This window comes from Homarus americanus, unplaced genomic scaffold (assembly GCF_018991925.1).
Source record: "Homarus americanus isolate GMGI-L3 unplaced genomic scaffold, GMGI_Hamer_2.0 scaffold57965, whole genome shotgun sequence".
NCBI lineage: Eukaryota > Metazoa > Arthropoda > Malacostraca > Decapoda > Nephropidae > Homarus > Homarus americanus.
In genome coordinates this window covers 243,464-266,547 of record NW_024725031.1, presented here as the reverse complement: position 1 = coordinate 266,547, position 23,084 = coordinate 243,464, and the positions used below count along the sequence as shown (strand labels likewise).

The 23,084-nt window shown below is 38.1% G+C and overlaps 1 protein-coding gene across 3 annotated transcripts; it reads left to right on the top strand.

The window, feature by feature from the left end:
- The first annotated feature begins 3,116 nt into the window (after positions 1-3,116).
- Positions 3,117-22,286, top strand: LOC121864603 (apurinic-apyrimidinic endonuclease-like). 3 transcript variants are annotated; one of them, XM_042363680.1, is made up of 9 exons: positions 3,117-3,254; positions 7,836-8,311; positions 9,157-9,268; positions 11,993-12,129; positions 13,177-13,330; positions 15,201-15,319; positions 16,414-16,522; positions 17,529-17,633; positions 20,243-22,286. In XM_042363680.1, exons 1-9 carry the CDS (start codon positions 3,227-3,229, stop codon positions 20,428-20,430), a joined length of 1,428 nt encoding a protein of 475 aa, XP_042219614.1. In that variant the 5' UTR covers positions 3,117-3,226; the 3' UTR covers positions 20,431-22,286. The 3 variants fall into 3 exon arrangements, with proteins under 3 accessions (XP_042219614.1, XP_042219615.1, XP_042219616.1); XM_042363681.1 differs by lacking the exon at positions 3,117-3,254 and adding an exon at positions 3,350-3,450; XM_042363682.1 differs by lacking the exon at positions 3,117-3,254 and adding an exon at positions 3,653-3,789.
- The last annotated feature ends 798 nt before the right edge of the window (positions 22,287-23,084 follow it).

Below are 23,084 nucleotides of genomic sequence, written 5' to 3'. Positions count from 1 at the left end.
ACCCCTCCCTCCCACCACCCACCACCTCTCCTTCCCTCCCACCAAATCCTCTTCCTCCCCTCCCTCCCTCCTCCCCACCACCTCTCCCTCCCTCCCTCCACCACTCCCTCCCTCCAACACCCCTCCTCCCACCACCTACCACCACTCCCTCCCCTCCCACCACCTACCACCTCCCTCCCTCCCACCACCACCTCTCTCCCCTCCCACCATACCCTCTTCCTTCCCTCCCTCCCCTCCCATCCACCTACCACCTCTCCTCCCTCCCCACCTACCCCTCCGTCCCTCCCAACACCCCTCCCTCCCAACACCTACCCTCTCCTTCCTCCCACCACCTACCACCTCTCTCCTCCCACCAAATACCTCTTCCTTCCCTCCCTCCCACCACCTACCACCTCCCTCCCTCCCTCCACCTACCAACCCTTCCTCCCACATACCACCCCTCCCTACTACCACCTCTCCCTCCCTCCATCCCTCTCCCCTCCTTCCCACCACCTACCACCTCTCCTCCCTCCTCCACCTCTCCCTCCCTCCCACCAATACCTCTTCCTTCCTCCCTCCCTCCTCCCTCCCACACCCTCCACATACCACCCCTCCCCTACACATACCACCTCCTTCCCACCCTCCACCACCTCTCCCTCAATCCACATACCCTCTCCCTCCCTCCCACCATCCACCTCTTCCTCCCTCCACATACCACGTCTTCCCTCCCTCCACATACCACCTCTCCCTCCCTCCACATACTACCCCTCCCTCCCTCCCTCCACATACCACCCCTCCATCCCTCCACATACCACCTCTTTAATTAAAAGTTTAAGTCATTTCAATCAAAGGCTTTAGACTACTATTTCATCCACTGAACAAAACTCAATTACCTACAGTGATCACACATATCTCTCACCCACTGTGTCCTGGGTTTGAGTCCTGACCTCTGACATACAGTACGTGGGAAGGGTGTTATCCAGTGTGACACTACCAAACATGGCAGGTTTTCGCCAGTACTAACACTGGACAATAAACATCATAACAGAGTACAGTACTAACAAAGAACAGACCAACTGCCCAAATGGCTAGTAAAGTGATATCTCAATTAGCCAGAACAATTGGTACAGAACACTTCCGCGAATGAGAGATTTCCGGATAATGAGATGACAATCAAACCCCCTCAAAAAAACTTCCCCAGAAAAAATTTATCATACCAAAATAGGCTAACCTCCTATTACCACGTACCTAATACCCAAACTTAACCTACCCTAACAAGAACTATGCATATGCCCAGGAAATGCCGTAGAAGAAAATAAATTCCTAACTAAAAAATAATCCTATTGATAATGGTACAAAAATCTGTAATATCTATTGGGACAAAAACGAATATTAACTCTATTAATTTTGTTAGTTCTCCAAATCGTCGACGGCAACGAATTATTTCTTACTACAAATACCAATATAAACTACACTAATACCAAGGCAACATAATATATAAAATGGCGGAGTTTATCTTAGTATTTACCTTTTAATAAAATATATTCAACTAAATTTCCATTTGATAATGGAATAAAACTCTCAATAACTACTTGTTAGGCTTACAAACTACCATGGTGGTGGTTGACCAACTCTCTAACCTTACATGTAACTTAATATGAAATAAAAATACTAACAATTTATTCACCACAGAGGACAGTAGCGACATAAGCTTGTGTTTAAATAACTTAATATAAAAATACTAACAATTTATTCACAACATACAGTACTGTAGGACCCAGTCATGCCAAGTCCTTCCCTCACGGCGTCACTCAGACAAATGGCTTGCTGGTGACGTCACAATGGTGTGCTGTACCAAGGAAGGTATACTATATACAGAAACTTGTACTACATTCAATTAACGTTTAGCCCCTGACTGCTGCGCCATCTCTCGAGAAACTTGTTTCAGAGAAAACGTACATGGTGCTTTAAGAGAACGGGTTTATTTCTACAATAACTATTTTAACCAAGGATGTTTAATATTAAACCCATTTTTTTACTTTTATCCTCTTCGCCACTGATCGGCTTGTTAGCCGCCCGGGCGATCGGTCACGTCTCTGTTACGCACTGTTGGCAAGTACTGGGCATGCACCGGCTCCTGAATGTACCTGATCCCGCTCCAGTGTTGGTCAAGTCTTCTCTTGAAAGAGCTCACACTCGGTGCCGTCACAACACTCTCTGGTAGATTGTTCCAAGAGTTTACAACCCTCACTCCGAAAAAGTTTGCCCTCACAGTTTTCTGGACTTGCGGCTTCTTCAATCTTGAGCTGTGACCCCTTGTGGGGCGAGCGTCCGCCAGCTCCAAGTAAGGACACTCAACTGAGTAGTGCCCCTTGAGATGCTTATACACCTCAACTAGGTCACCCCTTGCCCGTCTGTAGTATAAGCTAGGCAAGTTCAGGCGATGACCTTCTTGCCCTGATCTTGTTTCAGGAATACCATCTTTTCGAAGCTCTGGAGAGATCTCGAAGTTTCGATATTTTGAGTACAGTACTAGCTAATAATTCCCACCAGGAAACTTGCTTCGATACTCCTCCAAATCTTCGAAAAGTGTAGAATTCCATGTGTTAAAGGAAAAAGATCAGGGCAAGAAGGTCATCGTAAATATCGCTTACACCCCATAACTGTTCTTGGGTACTTGGACTATTCTTTATAGACTTTTGTACATACAGTATGACATGGCCGCTCGTAACCAGCGGTTGGAAGCTGGTAAGTGGCGAAAGGAGGGTCGTAACAATATTAAATGGTGTAAAACTGTAGCCATCACCATCGCTCAAACAGCTGAAGAACCGACGTGAGTATACAGTAATATGGCTGCGACTGTAAAGTATGCAAATAATTATATTTTACTGCAAAACAATCAGTGTGTTGCTTTCAGAAATTATCCCTACCCGTTAGATATCTAAAGTTGGATGTCAATTACCTACTGTTTATAAATAAATTGTTTTTATTTGATAATCTGGTGTTATCGCACAATATCATATAAGGCCCAATAGGCTGACAGTGTTTTACACCCAGCGGCCACTTGGCGTCTCGTCATCGCGGGAGGATTAAAATCTTTAATATTGGGTGAGCGGCACCACCCTCCTCGGCTCCTCCACCTGTAACACTGTACAGTCCTTGGGCTGGAGCTGGTGGCGGTGAACACTCTTGCTGGGGCTGTTGCTGTATTGTCTGCATTTTGCCGATATTTTACATATATTTTAACATGTCTCTCGATAAAACACATATTAAAGGTTAGTGTATCTACATAATTATCACCAGTAGTATTTGCTAGACTGACAAGTATATTTATATTTATTCTGTAAAGTTGTCTTACAAGTTCATGGATGGAGGCGGTAAACACGTGCTGAGGCTGGATCATCCTTGTCTGCATTTTGCCGATATTTTCCATATATTTTAACATGTCTCTCGATAAAACATATATTAAAGGTTAGTGTATCTACATATCACCAGTATTATTTGTTAGACTGACAAGTAGATTGATATTTATTCTGTAAAATTGTCTTACTAGTTCAGGATGGTTTAACGTGTAGATATTCAGTTGTAAGTGGTAAACATTAAGTTACTCGATAGACAGGTTCACTTAATTGTTCAACCATTGTCGAGGTAACGATGATTGCCACTGAAAATCTTGTTCTCTTATTTTACTTTATCCTTCACCACTGATCGGTATATTAGCCGCTTGGGCGGTCGGTCTGTTATACACTGTTGTGCCAACAGTGGCTCTATTACACTTGGCAATTACTGTGGCTCTATTACATACTGTTGGCAAGTACTGTTGTTCTATTACACACTGTTGGCAAGTACTAGCTCTATTACACACTGTTGGCAAGTACTGGCTCTATTACACACTGTTGGCATGTATTGCCTCTTTATTTCACACTTTTGGCAAGTACTTTGGTAAAAGTAACGTTTCAGTCATCCATCAATATGAAATGAAGGTCGGAATCAATCAAAACATTTAAAAAAACATCGGAAAAACATAATTTCAACCTAATCTAACTTACCCTAACCTCACTGGATGACCAAAATGATAATAATACCAGTACTTTTTACCGTAAAATTTCAATTGTTGCTACTATACGAAATTAAAGTTGAAACTAATTTTTTCTGGTGGTTTTTGATGTGTTATGAACGAATTTTACCTTCATTTCAGGTGCAAATCAATAGTTTCTGAGATAATTCCCCCCCCCCCAACTCAAAATCTAGATATATTCCATAAAAATCAATGCAAAAAGTGTTTAAAACCTCGAAAACCATCAGAAAAACAAAACTCTAACCTAACCGGGAAGTTCTACAGTCGTTCGATTTTTACCGCCACGTCGTTCAATTTTCAGGGTGTGTACTGCCACGTACAAGTATATATAATAAAATGTTAAATATCTCACTTAAATGTAATTTGCACCAGATATGCCATTGAAGAAAAGTCTTGGAATTGTAAAAAATATTAATTGTAGCTATTAAATTCCCAAGGTTCGTGTAGTGGTAATAAGTGAAATACAGTACAGTACTGTAGTAATTACTTTTCCTTTTATCTTCTTCACCACTGATCGGCTCGTTAGCCGCTTGGGCGATCAGCCACGTCTCTGTTACTTTTCTTTTATCCTCTTCTCCAATTGATCGGGTCGTTAGCTGCCCGGGCGATCGGTCATGTCTCTGTTACGCACTGTTGGCAAGTACTGGGCATGCACCGGCTCCTGAATGAACCTGAAACTGTTCCAGTGTTGGTCAAGTCTGGTAGATTGTTCCAAGAGTTCACAACTCTCACTCCGAAAAAGTTTGCCCTCACAGTTTTCTGGACCTGCGGATTCTTCAATCTTGAGCTGTGACCCCTTGTGGGGCGAGACTCCGCCAGCTCCAAGTAAGGACACTGGACTGAGTAGTGCCCCTTAAGATGCTTATACACCTCAATAAGGTTTTTTTTCTACTTGGTATTATTGCATTAGTGGGCCCAAATTAATTTCTAAATTAAAAACTTGTTTTTTTACATAGCCCAGACTACAGTACAGTATACTAAGACACTTTTCTTCTGTGGCATTTCCGTCAGAAGCGAACAGTTACTGAAATATTGCTTGATTTAGGTTGGAATGGGGCTCGCTTACGCAAATTTACCTTTTACTTCTACAGTACTTTTAGCCACTTCGCCACTGATCGGCTCATTAGCCACTTCGGCAGTCAGTCACATCTTTGCTATACACTGTTGGCAAGTACTGGGCATGCACTGCCCCTGTTCAAACGATACATGAATGAGTGCAATGTAGGTAATGTAAAACATAATAAATAGGCAGTGGATATTTTGCTGTGACCGGCTAAGTTCTTTCTAACGCTATTTTACTGTGAAGCGCTCCGATTGAATAATCGTCCATTACCGGTGAACAACGTGAGAACGGTATGTGACTGTGACTCTGGAGGCATTTGGCATTTATTTTGCTGTGAGTCGATCATTGTTTAGTTATAAACATAACTAACCAGGAGGAGTTGTTCGATTTTGTTAATTTTTTCCACAGATGTTCTTATCATTTTAAAAGGTGACATCTTCTGGAACCTAATAGAACCTGAACCTAACCAACCAAAGAAACCTACCTAACCTTACCTAACTTCCCATAATATGAAACAGAAAGTACTTAGCCAATCAGAACGCACTCACAGGAAAATATCGTGAGTAGAAACTTAGCCGGTCACGGCAAAATATCAACTACGTATTAATTAATCGTATTATTATCGTTTCTGTCATCCTAGGAATCTTGGGAATTAAGGTTAAGTTTGATACTGTATACTGTAGTTCCTGGGTTCTGTGGCTAGGTTAGGTTAGGTAGGCTTGGGTATCTAAATACAGGGATGACTAAAACTATAATTTTACCTATTAATCTGTATGTTTTGGTGTCAAGTAAAGTCACAAAAGCAAATGCAGAGCTGGATACAGTATATACGGTATACAGTACTGTACTGTACAGACTTCATCCATAAGCCGACTAAACAATGCTGGGCTAAGATTCATTTTAGTTACACCACAGAAATTCATATTTCTGTTTATACGTATAAGGAAAAAGAAAAATACTTTATTCTGTTATATTTCCATCGTAAATTTATATTTTTCAAGTATTTTAACCGATATGATCTCCCCAGTTACCAACAATATTGGTTGTTCAAATTGGACAGGGTTCTGAAGTAGATGGAAAATGTGGGTTAAAATAGTAAAATGAATGCCAAAGAAACCTTTACCTAACCTTTCCAAACTTGCTTTCGATTTTATGGGTCCTTCCTCATCTGAACTCTGAAAACAATGCCACAATCACATACTAAATACAGAAAACACAAATAAGGTAAGCTTTATATAATTTTAGGATTTTTATTGGATAAGAAAGGTTTTCAAAGGTTAGTTTGGTGTTGTCTTTAGTATTATGCCTCATAATTTCCCTCTACTTCAAAGCTCTGCCCCATTTGAACAGCCAGTATTGTTGGTGATGGGGGAGGGGGGGGGGGGTCATATCTCCATAACTGCTGTTAGTAGTTTCCGTGGTGTAACTAAAACAAATCTTTACCAACTACTGTAGATGAATTTTACAGAATATACTGCACAGGTATTTAAATTCAACCAGAAGTAGAGAAAGAGTATGATGTGTCACCAATTTATTTGTTATTTATGCTGTCATATGTGTATAGTAGTGTGTACAAGTACTGTGATAGTCTAAATGTTGTGGTTTTTATGCTCGGGTTAATCTGTTCAGTAGTAAATTATTAATTGTATTTACAGTATACAGTACAGGGGGTCCCTGGGTTATGAACAAGTTCCGTTTCTGAGGACGTTCTTAAGCCGGAAATGTACGTAAGTCGGAACACGCCCTGTGTGCACTATACCATAGTCTAAGTCCTTTTATATATCTCGAATCATTTAACCTGAAATCCTGGACAAACTTTAGGCAGTGTTTTTTCCTAACACCATTTTCCTTTATCTTGAACTGGTTAAACCAGCCCCTACTAGCAACAAAATTTTCCCCATCACTTTCACCACCACGTTTAGCCTTGGTCAGTGTACAAGCTTCGCACTTTTTCCTGAATCAAGGCTAGACTTAGAGGCAAATCGCGTTGATTTTGATCTTCCGCCCTATCACTAACACTTTCCATTTCAATTAACAATCCACTTCTTTATTTTGTTATCACAGTTGAGTGCACTAGTGTAGATCCTTTACATATTCAAGAATTTTCTGATTATCTTTCAAAATTGTTTCGATCGTTGGCCGACTGAAGCCCAACGCTTTACCAATGAGTTGAAGGTGTTTTGCCTCTTTCAGAAAGTTTAATTACATCAACTTTCACTTCCACTTTGTTTTCATTTTCTTAGATGCACTACAATCACTTGCATCAGGTTTGCATTTGGGAGTCATGATGAAGGCCAAAAAAGAGAGTTAAAGAGCAAAAAACAGCAGTTCGCACTTGATCACACATGTTAAGGTGGTGAGGGTAAAGAGTACTGACGCTCCCTCAAGGTGCGTGGCTGGGTGATGCATTGCTCCCCACGCGCTGCTCTGCCTCGCCGCTACGTCACGCAAACTAGTTCTCGTACATTAATACTATGGACCAGTTGTGCCTATGTCAGATTCTTAAAATAATTGACCTTATGGGACCTCGTTCGTATCAGCGGGTGTTCGTATTTTAGTGTTTTGGTTCATGTAAATATTAGCCACCCGAGGTTATTGTACCTGATTACTAAATATCCTAATGGTACCTGGGAGAGGGAGGTAATCTGCTTTTTCCTTCAAATGCTGCAAATAACATCGTAACTTCAAATATTTATAAACTATTTGATCTTTCAGAGGAAGGCCATGATGTTAAAAGGGGGAGAGCCAGTCGAAGGTCAAGGAATGGTAAAGTCTCTGAAAGAATTAATTATGAAGAAAAATTAAAGGACCATGAAATTAAAACTGAGGATGAGGAAGTGAAGGAAACGAACGGTAGGAAACGTGAAAAGGCAGTGACAGAAAGTGGAAGTAAAGAGGTGAATAGAAAGAGGACAAGGAGAAAGACCAAATCTAAAGAAGAAGAAACAAAGGAAGATATAAATGATGAGCCACAAATAAAGAAGAAAAAGAAAAACAACAAAATTACCAGTGTTGACAAAGGTAATGAAAGAAAAGAAAAAGTCAAGGACATTGAAAACAAAAGAAAAGGTACCAAACAAAAACACACAGGTGATGGTGAAATAACAAATGAGGAAACAAAACCTAATATAGAAGATGAATTGAAACAGGAACCAGTAAAAAAAAATCCTCCAAAAAAGAAGCAGGCAAAGGTAATTATGCAAGTTTGTTTTTATTAATGGTAGTGTTCTGTACTGTACATGCACTAAATTATCCCCACATAGTCAGAATCACAGTTATCATTAGATGGTGATAGTTGGCAGAAATTTACTGTCTGTTTAATTATTCTGGCCACTGTTAAACCGTCAGGTGAAATTTTGCATTACCGGTACTGTATTTTGCACCACAAGTTATAAAAGTGATGCCAAGTGATGCCACAGCTGAGGGTTGATCCCCAGCCTAAAATTCATACCACTATCTTGATGCCAACAACAAATCCTATTTACAAACCCTGGAATGATTTCTTAGCAATATACTGTAGTGTGCTACATCTGAGAGCATCGTACACCTTTATTAGCATTATAGTATAGTACAGTAGATGTGTGCAGTACTCTTAGGTTAGGATGCTCAAAAATACTGGTGACTAGTTTTCAACCTGTGTTGGTTTGGAGTGATTATGTGGGTAAATACAGCCAGCTTGTGTACAAGCACAGAAGTAACACAGCATTGTGTGAAGTGATCTGAGATATCAAAGGTAGGCTACAAATATGAATATTCATTATTTTTAAGCAACGATTAAAAGTGAAGACTTGAAACCATTGGGAGAAAATTGTTACTGTACTTTTGAGATTGCACTGTAGATCTCCATCTTGTTTCCTGTTGCTGTGTTATGTCATTTATACTTGTAGGGATTAAAACAAATGTTAGTATGAACATGTGGTAGCCTTAATAACTTACCTGGAGTTACTGTGCATGATTCAGTAATATGTTGCTTTTCCTCACATAGTTATTTCTGTACAGTACTGTACTGTACAGTATATGCATTTTCCTCTTTCAGGAAAAGGATGACCCCGTTGCACGTCCTATTAAGTATGAAAGCTTAGGGGACGGCCCTGCACCAATACCATCAACAGGACTCAAGTACATGGGCTGTCATGTTTCTGGTGCAGGTAAGGTGAATTGTTTGCATATACAGTCTCTTCTCGACTTACGACGGGGTTCCGTCCCGACTACCAGGTCGTAAGTCGAAAAGGCGAAAGTAATACATAGAAATTCTAAAATGGGTGTCTCTTTTTCTTCTCAGCACCATGAGAACTCTCACTTTTATGTTTGCCAGCCATTTTAAAGGGAATTACAAACAAAAATTTTATCGGTACACAGCCCGATCACTAACGTCAGGACTCGAAAGTACGTAATGTGAAAAATATTTTATACGGCCATGGCCGTTGTATGTCCGGGTTGTTGTAAGTCGAGGAGAAACTGTAATTTCTTTTTGCGTTTAGTAATTTCTAATGTATTTGTTACTGTGTTTTAAGTGTTGAGCATATGTGACCCAACCCACCGTCCTGTACAACTGCCTCTTATGATCGGCCAATGGGAGTTAATTTTAGCACACATTCTTATGTTTTCCATTATCCTTAACCCTACCAGGTGCATGTGTCTGACATTGGTATCTAGTACAGTGTGTAAAGTGGTGAGTAATGAATGAGTGTTAAGCTCAGGAAACCATTATGGCCAGGATTTCTTTTTATACTGTATATATATATATATATATATATATATATATATATATATATATATATATATATATATATATATATATATATATATATATATATATATATATATATATATATATATATATATATATATATATATATATATATATATATATATATATATATATACACACACACACACAGGGATTAGCCCGCCTGGGCACAGGTCACTGACCCACGTCGGGGGGAATGTAATAATAATAATAAATCATAATAAATAAAATTTATAATAAAAAGTAAGTCAATATAAATAATAAAATAATGATGATAACATTAATAATAATAATAATGAAGACATACAGAAAAAAAATTCTTCAGTGAGAAACAATATACTGTATGTATGTTGTGATGTCAATAGTAAGAGGAACAATTGAAACCCTTCGATGTGTGTAAATGAGGCAGAAAGTCAGATCAGTAACCTGGGACTGGGCCACATCATATATTTTGCATGAGAAAAATTTTGGTCCTTTAGCGTAGTACATTTAAGGAAATTTTTCAACTCGTATTTTGGGGTAGATGTGCCTAACTTTCTTCATTTATTTTTACTTACATGCACACACCATCCGTAATACATATTGTGAAAAAAGTAAAAGAAATAATTGTCTTAAGGGCAAACCTGTACTTTACCGGTACTCAAATATACTAAATAACAAAAAATAATAATTTTATGTCTAATGCAAACTATAGCATGTTTATATTCAAATTAATCACTAACTTTCAAGAATTCCAGCAATGTAAGTTATATTCTATCAAGTCAATTCATTGACATTTTATAAGCAGAAAACTTACACTCCCTCTATAAGACTGATAACGACACACTGGGTAATCTCCCCGCCGGCTGGTCAATACCTCCCCCCCCTCCCTCCCTCCTCCCCTCTGCCTGGCTGTCAACACATAACCTCCCCCTTCCCAGGGGTGAAGGAAGTTTTAGGCTTAAAGTTTTTATCTTATAAAATGTCACAGACTAAACTTAGCAGAATATAACTTGCATTGCTGGAATCCTTGCAAGAAAGCAAATAATTTGAATGTAGATGTTACACACCTCAAATTAAGTGTTAAAATTTTTTAGTGTTTTTTATTTATTATTGTACAGTATGTGTACAGTACTGTATTTGTTTATATTTAATGTTTTGTTAATTCTATTACCAGTATACAGTACTTTGGATGTATGTACTGTACTTTTTAATTCATATTGATAAGGTTCGTTGCAGAAATATTAATGTGTTTGCTTACGGGGTGCTGCCATAGACCCCGCTAGGGTGTTACCATAATAAACAGTAGTATATGTACCTTACTACCGTTCTGAAATCTGAAAAATTCCAAATTCCAAAACAAATCAGGCCCAAGGGTTTCGGATAAGGGATTGTGAACCTGTACTGGTAATAGCAATATTTTATGGTTTCCTTACTCAACTTGGGACAATTATATTCCTGCTAATTATCCACAATCCTGTACAAGAACACTACTTTGCACATATAATCCCGATGAGTACACCAGGCTTACACCGCTGGTATTCAAACACATGTGCTCGGCTGTAGCCTCACTAAACTCTGACGCGTGGTGCTAGAGAGCCCACTCTCTCGTGGTTAGCTCCCAGGGTGTATCACTCATTCTGATTTTAATCTCGCTGGTTTAAATACATCCTGCCTTGGACATCTTGCTGGTAGGCAGCTACTGTTAGCTGCGAGTATCAGCCACAACAGTATTATGAATGATAAATTGTTACTATAAGCAACCTTTTTCAGTCTATAGGTAGTGTCAAAACTTACTCTTAAGTACAATCAACTTAACATAAAGTCATCTTATCTCAAAGCCTTACTGTAACTTACAATATCATATGTATTCCCATCAACACGTAAGGTAATACTGTTCAGTACAAGGTACTGTATATTGTATTCTATAAGTAATGGTGGTAATGTTTCGTGTAGCCATGTAAGGCCCTGGCTTCGGCCTTGGCTTCATAACTTTAAATGGCTGGCTTTGGCTTCATGATGTTTTAAATGGCTGGCTTTGGGTTTGTGACATTCTAAGGGATTTGGCTTCGATCCCCATGTTTGATTGTATGTGATTGACATTGTCAAAATAATATATACGTACATTTTTTTTTACTATTAGGTGGAATTTGGAATGCCTTTGAAAATGCAGAAAAGTGCAAGGCCAAATCTTTTGCTCTCTTTTTACGTAATCAGCGACAGTGGGTGGCAAAACCTTTGGATAATGCAACTATCAAGAAATGGCATGAAGCAAGCCAGGTATGTAAAGTTTTATGATGTGCTGTCCAATTTTGAACTGAGTAACTTCATATGGTGACAATTTTATTAGCGATATGTAAGCATGAACAGTGGTCCCTCGGTTAACGAAATTTCGGTTAATGAATTACCTTCCATAAGAATCTTCATTTCGGTTAACTAACAAAAATTCGGTTAATGAAATTCTTACGAAAATGTTTCGGCATGCTTTGGCTTGCTCACCAGCAGGAAGATTAGTCCGCCAATACAGAAATCGGTTCTAGGGATTAGATTCATTAAAATTGGAGTAAATATCAAGAAGGTTGTACTGTTCAATAATTTTCCAAGTTTTATATTATTTTTTTAAGTCATTTTAACACGTATTTAACATAATTGCAGTACAGGGAACTAGTTTTTGGTGTGCCATCAGCCACTTCACTCACCCACCAGGGCCTCAGTTTGTATCTCTCTTCAGTGGAGGAAACATCTTGCTTGTGGGTCTCTTGAACACAGAGTATTTTTACGTTTTTACAGTACAATTATTGGTCATTCTGAAATTTATTTAACATATTGACAATATATAGTGCAGTGCAGTGATGATTGAAAGAAAATAATCTTGAATTACACCAAGTGAACTTAAAAATTTTTGGGTGAAATGACAGCATCAAGCATGGGGTGATTTCTCGTCCACCCCCAATTCCTTCTCTTCTCCCTTCTCCTCCACCCCCACTTCTAATTCCCATCATCATCATCATCAACCAGGAGCCTTCTACACACACACCTCAAAGTAAGTGTACTTTACTGCATTTTTTTTCTTTTACTTTGTATGTGCTTTTCGGTGAGCTGGAACCAATTACCCAATATCCCATTGAAACAATGGATTCGGTTAACGAATGACCTTCTGGAACGAATTGTGTTCGTTAACCGAGGGACCACTGTACTGTATATAATAAAGAGATATGGTATCTATTAGGATCAAAGCCTCCAAAATATAGTAGATGTTAATTATTATGTGTATGTATTCCACTGTATATAAAATTTATCTGATTGTATTTTTTCTCTCTTGACCAGAATTTTCCTGTTCATCTGATATTGCCACATGGATCGTACATCATGAACCTCGGCTCTCCAGTACCCGAGATCCTGAAGAAAAGTAGAGATATGTTACTTGAGGAGCTACAACGCTGTGAGAAGTTGGGGATCCCACACTACAACTTTCATCCTGGTAGGTAGAGGCTCTATTTTTCTCTGTTAACAAATTTGGTGGAAAATGGTTGTAAAGTGTTGACAGTGACAATGAATCCAAGAAAGAAGAATACTGTATTTTACGGCATATAAGATGCCCCCATTTAGCAGGGAGTATTGAGGAAAAAACTTTTGTGTGTGTTTTCCCCCTGTAGCCATGATTTTCTTAAAACAAAATATAAAGTACCAATAAATGTGAGGAATAAATAAAAATAATACCACTGAATAAGTTACAACCAAAAATACTATATTGCCAAACCAGTAAATAAAAGCCAATTGAAAGTTTAACACAGTTGCCATTTGCATATACTGTACATCTGTACTCCCTGTTTACCATAGCAACGGCGATGCTACCTCTGCCGATTCCCTCGCAACGCTTCCCCCCCACCACCACCAACAATGCCCAGCCATCCTCACTCTCCCCCACTAAGTCAGCTAACTTGTGTGCAAAGAAATTTATATTCCTTTTATGTGTTTGTCCTTAGGAAAAATTTTTTTTTCACAACATGTATGTAGGATGGTGTGTGCTTGAATACACGTATCAGGAAAGAAAAATTAAAAACTTTACGTATATCTACCCGAAAATACAAGTTGAAAAACAACAGCTTGGCTCAGTTGCCTGGTGGTTGCAGAGATGAGTCTAACCTGGCTACAATGATGCCAGCAATGTTACCAGATGTAAATGTGAAAAGAAAGTTATCTGTAAATCTTCATTTGTATCAGGTATTTGTAGTTTGACAAAATAAATGTTGCAGGTATGGCATTAATAGACTGCAATGCTTGTAAGAGTTCAGAAATGGTTACTGCTCAGCTACCTTTGAAGAATTGGGTGTCTGCCATATGGACGTTAATCGTCTCAGGTTATCATCATCAGTACAGTTGTTATAAATTGAGCTTTTATGTTTACAATAATTATATTTTTAATTAATTAAAAATAATAATAATGTGTTAAAGCAAGCAATAACATATATTTAATTCTTGAGTTGGATTAGGTCAAATTTAGTATACAGTACTGGCGACAGCAACTGGGGGATTCATTAGCCTATAGGAGACAACACCTTCACATATAGGACGCAGGCTGATTTTTTTTTCCATTTTTCAGACAAAAAGTGACTTGTATGCCATAAGTACAGTATTATGACTTGTTTTTGAGCACTGTTGATGCTCTGTAACACAGCTTGACTTTGGGATCAATTTCATGGCTTGTGACTCTAAAGCCATACTAATTGTCTTTGTGTAACCACTTATTAACTAATGATTTACAAGTTATGGTTCAAGGTTCTGTTTCGTAAAGTGCCAATTATTAATAATAATAAAAAGGATAAGTATTTAGTCAGAAAATCATCATACTAGTTTACATTGATTCAGACTGTACATGGGTAGTAACAGGGATACAGAAATGGTAAACGTTAAGTTGATGTAACCAAGGAAAGCTCAAGAGATTATAAAACTGTATTTCATGGGTTTAAAGATATTACTGTATACGTACTATGTTTAGAACCACTGTGCATGAAGGAGACAGTCTGGCCATAAAATTTGTGTGATACTATTTTTGAATCTCTAAGTTGATATATAAACATTGTCAGTTCAGAGATTTAAGTTTTCATGATACTTGTTTCCTCCCATAGATTCATTAAATTATTAACACCTGCCTTACTCAATATTAAAAATAGTATCGTTCCATTTTCAAACACTTAACTGGCTCCTTAAAATTAAAGAAATTAAACATTTTCAGATGTTACCAGAGTATTTAATTCTAAGAGACTTTTTCTTCATAAAATAAGGTTTTGTTGTTCTTGGTAAATACATATATCCAGTAATACTGTGTACTTATCTGGGATCCATAACAGGATCTACTGTGGGAAAGATCAGCAGAGAGGAATGCTGCAGGTGCATTGCTGAGAGTATAAATCTTGCCCATGATCAAACCAAAGATGTTATCTGTGTCTTGGAAAATATGAGCTGCCAGGTAAGATATTTCTTTATATTTACTTTCAGTCTTGGCTTTGGGCAATTCTTTCAAAATACAGTATTATTTCATCCCCTGCATATAAGTTGATGTGGGTAACATTATGATCCAATAGCTGTAAATTTCTGCTCATTGTCAGAGATATGATTATGTGCAGGGTGTGCCTTATGTACTGGCAGGTCAATAACAGGAGCAATGTTTACTCTTGTAACTGTACGGTATTTTCAATTAACAATAAAATTTCTAATAAAACAATAACAAGAACATATGTACATGGTATGAGAGAGTCCTTCACATTCAAATCTTCAACTCTGTTCTCTTCACCGAATCTGTCCATGCAGGTCACTACTCCCGATTTTCCTGTCCTTTACGTTGCCGTTCCTCTAACCGTTACTTGCAGTCCCCTCTGTTCTTTCCATTACCTCTCTGCCCACTGTCACTATCAATCACCACTGTCACTTCTTCTCTCACTCTTCCTACCGTCACTTCCAATCGACACTGTCCCTTCCGTTTCCACCCAGCTGCTTGTCACTTTCTATCACCAATGTCCTTCATCGCCCTCAATCGCCACCAAGCCTGCCGTCGCTGCTCCTTCAATGGTCACTTTTGCTCTTGGTATGCTATATTGCTTTACACTCAGCTGCCAGGGTCCACCGTTCTCTCATCCTGCTATCAGCCAGGGCATATGCTAAATTAAAATCAAGGGAGGTGTTGGGCTTGCGCCACCAACCTGACCTGTATAGCATTCGTAGCCCGACTGCCGGCTCACCCTCCCCTCCTGCCTACCATACCTCCATCTCTTGGAGTTGGTGCCAAACAAGTGGCAAACTGCTGTTACACCGAACACTGGCTATTCATCCTGATACTCATATTATTTCTTATTATTAGAAAGTTAATCTTTGTATTAAAAAAAATATATATTTTGTGGAAATACAAGAGTTATAGTCTAAAAATTTCAGTTACTGAGTTTTAGTTTTGGTATTCTGGATTTGTGTAACTTATCATGGCAGCTGGCTTTGCTATGGATTGTGTAACATCATTGCAAAGGTATTTATCCCTGAACAGCCATAACTGATCATTGGATTCTTTTGCAGGGATTTACCATTGGTGGAGATCTTCACGAACTACGCCTCATTATTGAGCATGTGAAAGATAGATCGCGGGTTGGAGTTTGCCTTGACACCTGTCATGCACATGCTGCAGGTAACTTTTGTTTATCCAGAATTTAGGGTGGGGCATGTATCATTCATAGTTGTCATCATTCAGTTCAGTCAGGAGTGCTTTGTATACATAATGCTTTTCATACAGTTACTACAGTGGTAATCAAATATCTACTATAGGTGACTGGATTTGCACAAAAAACGAGAATTGTGAGACTCACTCACTTAGTTTCTCGAACTCTAGTACTGTAAGCTCAATCAGACAGCTGCACAATAATTGTGTGTTGAATTCCTTGCATATTTCATGTAAAATCACAGGATAAGGTAGCTTGTTAATTGTTACAGGTCATCTTTAACTATCAGTACTTATCATTTAGTGTCCAAGAGGGTAGCAGCATAATGTGTTGAAAATGTTTTTCAAGGTGTCTTATCTTTCTAATCTGAAATGTAAAGCAGATGTTTTGGCAGACTGACATAAGAAGCATTGCAATAGGAATCTTTTCTGTAGTATCATAAACTTGCATAAATGTAAGAAACTTGGCCAACACTTGTGATGGCAATTTGCTAGTTCATTTGCATGTACTGTATGGAAAATAATGGGTATTCCTATGATATACTGTACTGTATATGCAAGGGTTTACTGTATATGTAAAACTTATATTGGTTGTTTAGTTTTATTATTATTATTATTACTACTACTACTACTACTACTTTTTTCTTTTTCTTTTTTTTTGTAAAAGTGGCCTCCAGCCTCCCCCAATAGCCACACCTTCGCCACCATTTAATTACCTTAATATTACTACTACTATTACAGGATTACCCCACCCTGCCATAGGTCAATGACCCACATCAGGGCCTGGGGGTGAAAATGTAATAATATTAATAATAATGATAGTTATTAATACAAATGAGGCAGAAAGTCAGATGAGCAACCTGGAACTTGGTCAAAATTTTTGTGATCCCATATGGCAGCAGGGTCTACCATTAGACAATACCCCTGCAACACCATGTTCTCCTTGGTGCTTATTTTCTCATTTACCGTCTTACAGGTTATGATCTCTCTACAGAAGATGGACTTAATAAATTTTTGGATGATTTTGGTAAAATCATTGGGTGGCAGTTTCTTCGAGGGATACATATGAATGATTCCAAAGGTTAGTTTGTGAATGAAAGGAGATAATTATGCATTTTTGTTATCCCTAATGTTTTTCTGTTTTCCATTATTGTCTCTGATGTCACTCTTCAGTTTCCACAAACAGATGGTCACATGAAAAAAATTATAACCTTACACTGGATTGAGTAACTCACTGTGTATTATGAACAAAGTCTATGAGTTAAATAACCCTGGAACCCCGTACATTAGTAGATGAAACTAATTTATTAATTTGTTGATACCTTCCTGTTATATCAATTTATCTAAAAGGGATGATTGGACATGCCAGCTACTTCTCAAGGCTGCAAGCAGCAAGTTTTGCTGTCACACTAGCATGTGCACTACACGATCTTCATTTGGCTTTTTACAAACTATCTTTTCACAGCGTACAAGTAGCCGAATTGAGCCATCATAAAACATTCAAAGGTAGTAAATAAAATTGTTAAGAGGGTATCTTTATATCAAGTACTGTAATAATAATAACAATTAACGGTTTATTGAAAGAGCTTGGCAGCCAGAAGGCTGAAAATATACAGTTACATAATTGGGGAATGGGTTTTGAATTACAAATAATATACAAATAACATAAGTGATATAAATAAGATATATAATAACTAGATGGGGAAAAGCTCAGACTACAGGGCATTTCAACATAGTGACAGTGCAAAAAGTAGGATTTACTGGGAGTGAATACACTGGTTTATTACAAGTTATTGATAATTTTTACAATGGTTGGGACTGGGCTGTTCTTATAGCGATCAGTTCATGCACATATGGGCTGGATGCGGTTGTGGTGTCGAACAGCAATTCTCGGGCTAGGGATCTCAGGTGGTAGTAGGAGCCGGTGTCGAGGATGGTGCAGAAGCTTCTTACCAAATTTGCAGATGAGGTCGTGGTGATGGTCAGTGAGAGTCGAAAGGGTCAGTGTGTTGAGCGCTTCTTGATGTGTGGAGTAGGAAGGGGAGAGAATAATCTTGCATGCCCTCTTTTGCACTTTTTCTAGGTGTTTACATTGTGTGGCATTTAGGGAGGAAGACCAGGTAGGGGAGGCATAGGTGAGCTTGGGAAGTTTGACTGTACAATGTGTTATAGTGACCCCTGTTGTAAACTGGTCTGCTGAAAGCTCTCACATGGATGCATCTTGAGTTAATAACCTTCTGATACAGCTTATCCTTTTATTTTCAAGTCATATTACAAATTACATACAGTATTGTATTTTTCTCTATTACTGAAGATGTTATATTAATCATGATGAACCATAAACCATAAGAGGCCAATTATATGAGAATATAATACTGAATCAATAAATAAATAAACCTGACAAATGCAGCAACACCTGATCAGTCCCACCCTACTTACATACTCAAGTGTCTTAATTCTTAGTAGGCCTAAAGCAAATATGATTAGACCACAGTACAGTATTCAGTAAGAGTGGTTCTTTTCAGGAGATTTTTTTTATGAATCTTCCCCATTCCTTAAAGCGTGTTTGTTTTCTTAGTACAGTATTTCTGGTGATGTGAAGTCTGATTTATCGAGGTTTTACTGTACCATGTAAATTGAGAGGTGACTGTACATGTCATGTAGGACACAATAAAGTCTACATGTTTTACAAATTCTGTAACCTATTAAACGATATATATGACTATAGAAAATAAAATTCCTCAAATTATGTATTTTATTTTCAATTAAGTGGTTCAGCACATTAATTCAAGTGATGTGTTACACAAGGAGGTCAAAACCAGCCTGACTGTCGCTCTCACAAATGAGAGCATGTCCCCATTTGGGGGCTGCAAGGGACTGGGGTACCCCTGCACTATGGAATACCCTCTTCAAAGTTGTCATACATTGTATTCTGAATTGTTTGGGCCCAAAATCAACCTTCTGCGATGAAAAGTAACTGATAACAAATCTGCCTTTGTGGGGGAGAGGGGACTAGCTCCCTGTCCACCCTAATGGCATGCCACCTTGGCCCCACCCCGTAGAGCTGACCCCAATGGTTCTAGGAATTGCCCTAATACAAGGGCCAAACTTTTATATGCATTGTAAATCTCAGTAGGGTATTCCCATTCACTATTTGCATCTTACATCACCGGTGGCATTGTTACCAAGTTAAACTTGTCACTGTAGCCATTCCCCCTAGTCTGCTCACTACCAGGCTGAGTTGTGTGCTATTATGGTAATTTTTCAACTTGTAATTTCTGGTAGATATAAATTGTCTCAAATTTAGTGTAGATGTACCTTTACAGTTTCTGCTAAAAACATTTGTTATTTGAAACATTTCACACGATGAATTTTGGCACTTGGGCAACGAAGTCGTGAAATCACCAAGGTTACCTTGGCGAAGAGATTTTTTCAGAAATTGAGATAAAATATCAATTTTATAGGTTTGCATGGAACACCTAACAGTTTCCTTCACTTGACTTGTGCTCTTTTTTTTTAAGATTTTACATTGGTAAGATTACTCCCAGCTACCATACACCAAAGTGGAGTTGTGGGCTGTCACTCACTTTAATAATTGTGGTTAGTATATTAAATCAAGTCCCCAAACTATAGACTGTCTTTTAAGAGATTTTTTAATCAATCCTGAATTTTACTATTCATACATTGCAGGTGAGTCTGGAGATCATAAGGACCGCCATGAAAACATTGGTCGAGGAAAAATTGGAATTGCAGGATTTCAGCGAATCATGAATTGTGAACACTTCAATGATGTTCCCTTAATCTTAGAAACTCCCTGGACCAGCAATGAAGGCTATGGTAAGGAAATTAGCAAGTTGGAAGGACTGATCAAGAAGTAGTTTGACTACATGAAGAACAAGAGTTTTATATACTTTTGCACATTCCATTTCTTGTTCCTTCCATTTTGTTAACCTTAGGTATTTCCCTCAGACATCTTGTTTGTATCATTAATTTTAGAGCCTTATGCCAAACTTACAGCCCGGTTTCACTGTTAATATGTCAAGTTATGAAGGATTATCATATCTCTCAATTTCCTCTTCACCTCCAAGAATATGTTCCTACCTTACATGATGCATTTAAACTCCCATCCACATTCCTTCTATGTACGGAAATTGTTTGTTCACTTTATACTGTACAGTACTTCTCCACATTTTACCAAATTTCAGTAATGTAGATACCAAAAGACTGTGGTTATTACATATAAAAACATTACTAGAATCTTAAAACATGTATTGAATTGAGTTTTGTAATGTATATTTAGTTCCTATTGTGAGGCAGTAAATGGATTAACTAAATATATATTTTTTATAATCACCGTTCCTCTGAACAGTGTGTTTATTAGTTTATTATTTCTGATCAAGCAGGAGGGTGAAAGAAAACCTCCACCATGTGTTTCAATATCTCCCTTCAACTGGCTCAGTTCTTATATAAGTACGATATCTTATTCTCTATTAATGTGGTCTTTGTCCATACTTTATACAGATTCATATACAGTATCAAGCATAGTGCTACAGAACTACTGTAGTATACTGAGGATATGTGGTAAAAAAAAATATGGATAGAAAATTACTCTTGGAAATTTTCAATTGCTTTTGCAATGTCAATTATTCACTGCCTATGATATTTCACTGGCTTTTTTTTTTCCCCTGGGTGTACTCGAGTAGTTAAACACATTAACCCTCTCGTGCACACCAAAATTTATAGGTTTACACGGCAATGACAAAAGTCATATGGGACCACTCGTGAGGTCTGATCATCATTGTTCTGTGGCCAATTTATCCCACGGGATTTCTTTTTTTTTTTTAATTTTTGTATGATTTATACATCATTGGTTTTGTTATTGTTTTGACTTTAACATAAGCAGAAAAAATAAGACAATAAGACTACTGTACACTTATCGTCCTGTATTCATGAGGGTTACGTTCTTGGAAATCATCATGAATCCACAAATACTGAATTTGCTACTTTATGGAAAAAATAGAGTTTGGTACAGTTGCGGAAATGTGTCTCCAAACGGTAAGGTCATTTGTAATATTGGTCATGTAACGACAAACGTGATTGGTGGATCGGTTTGCAATAGGTTGGCCGTATGTAGACATGAGCTACCACGGGGTGTAGGAACACTTTTCCACAACTTTACCGTGGCTACCAAGATTTATCATTTTTTTCATAATATTCTGTTTCAGAGATGGTGTTGATGTTTATATGGAGAGTTTTTGTAATACAAATTAATAATTTTAACAAAAACAATAGGTTTTTTTGCCTCTTCAAGTTTTCAGTATGTAAAAAAAAAAGTAACATATTACTCAGGATATTTTAATCTAACCTAGTAAAACCGTTTTCTTTAATACAGAGCAAAAGAATAAAAATTTTGATACTCTAATGTGGCTAAGAAATTAAGAGAACATAATAAAAAACTATTAAATAAGAAAAATGAAGTGCATGGGTGTGTATGTGTGGAGGCAGTGAGCTGTAACGGCTTCACTGACTCGCCATCCACCCATGCTCCATCACTCCGATGTGACGTCACAGTGTACACATACACATCTCAGAGTCATCTGGTTGACTGCCTGGCTGAACTGTGTGTTATCACCCAGAGGTCGGCTTGAATGTGGAAGGAACTATTTTTTTTTGCATAAAATACTATATGTGCAATTGTATTTTATGATATGCTATGAATAAATTTTATTGTTTATCAGTGATTTTTTTACACAAAGTGGTTATAGCACGGTTGGTGGCAGACACACGAATGAATGACTTCAGTGTGTGGGTCTGGTGTTGGTCCATTGGATGAGTCTACATCTGGGTCATCTGTGGTTTTGTGGCCACAGACTCATCTTTCAACCCTGGAATGGGACAGAAAAGCACAGGTGGACTGGAGGAGGCTTATGTCTTGATACACTCTCGGTGCATCCTCTAGGCTCCAACACCCAAACTAAGCCTAAGCCTAAACCCGTTGGGGACCGCACTCTCGTGTACTTAGAACCCAAATAATCATGGCTACCATCATCCAATGGAATTGTTGAGGCTTACGAGCCAACTGGGAAGAGCTCCAGTTGCTCCTGAGCAAATTCTCCCCAATATGCATTTGTCTCTAGGAGACAGTGTTAGATGCCTAAGATCATTCCCCTCCCAGAGGATACTCTGCTTTTTTTCTCCTCAAAATCCAGAACAGATGCATCATGGGGCCACACCCATCCTTGTCTCGGTTGTTTGCATGATTCACCCAGATTTGTAAAGTAACTAAATAAATTTACTTGAGTACTGTACTAAAGTAATATTTTTGGGTATTTACTTTTTAAAAAGTACTCAAATTTTTTATTACTTTGACTTTTACTTAAGTATGATTTTTTAATGCTTTTACTCCAATACAATTGAAATTTTTTTTTTATTTGCTACATGCCCCAAACAAGAGTTTTAAATATCCAATTACTGTACAGGACACAGGACAAACTTGGAAGCTAAACAATAACAAGCATTTTTTCACGCCTGA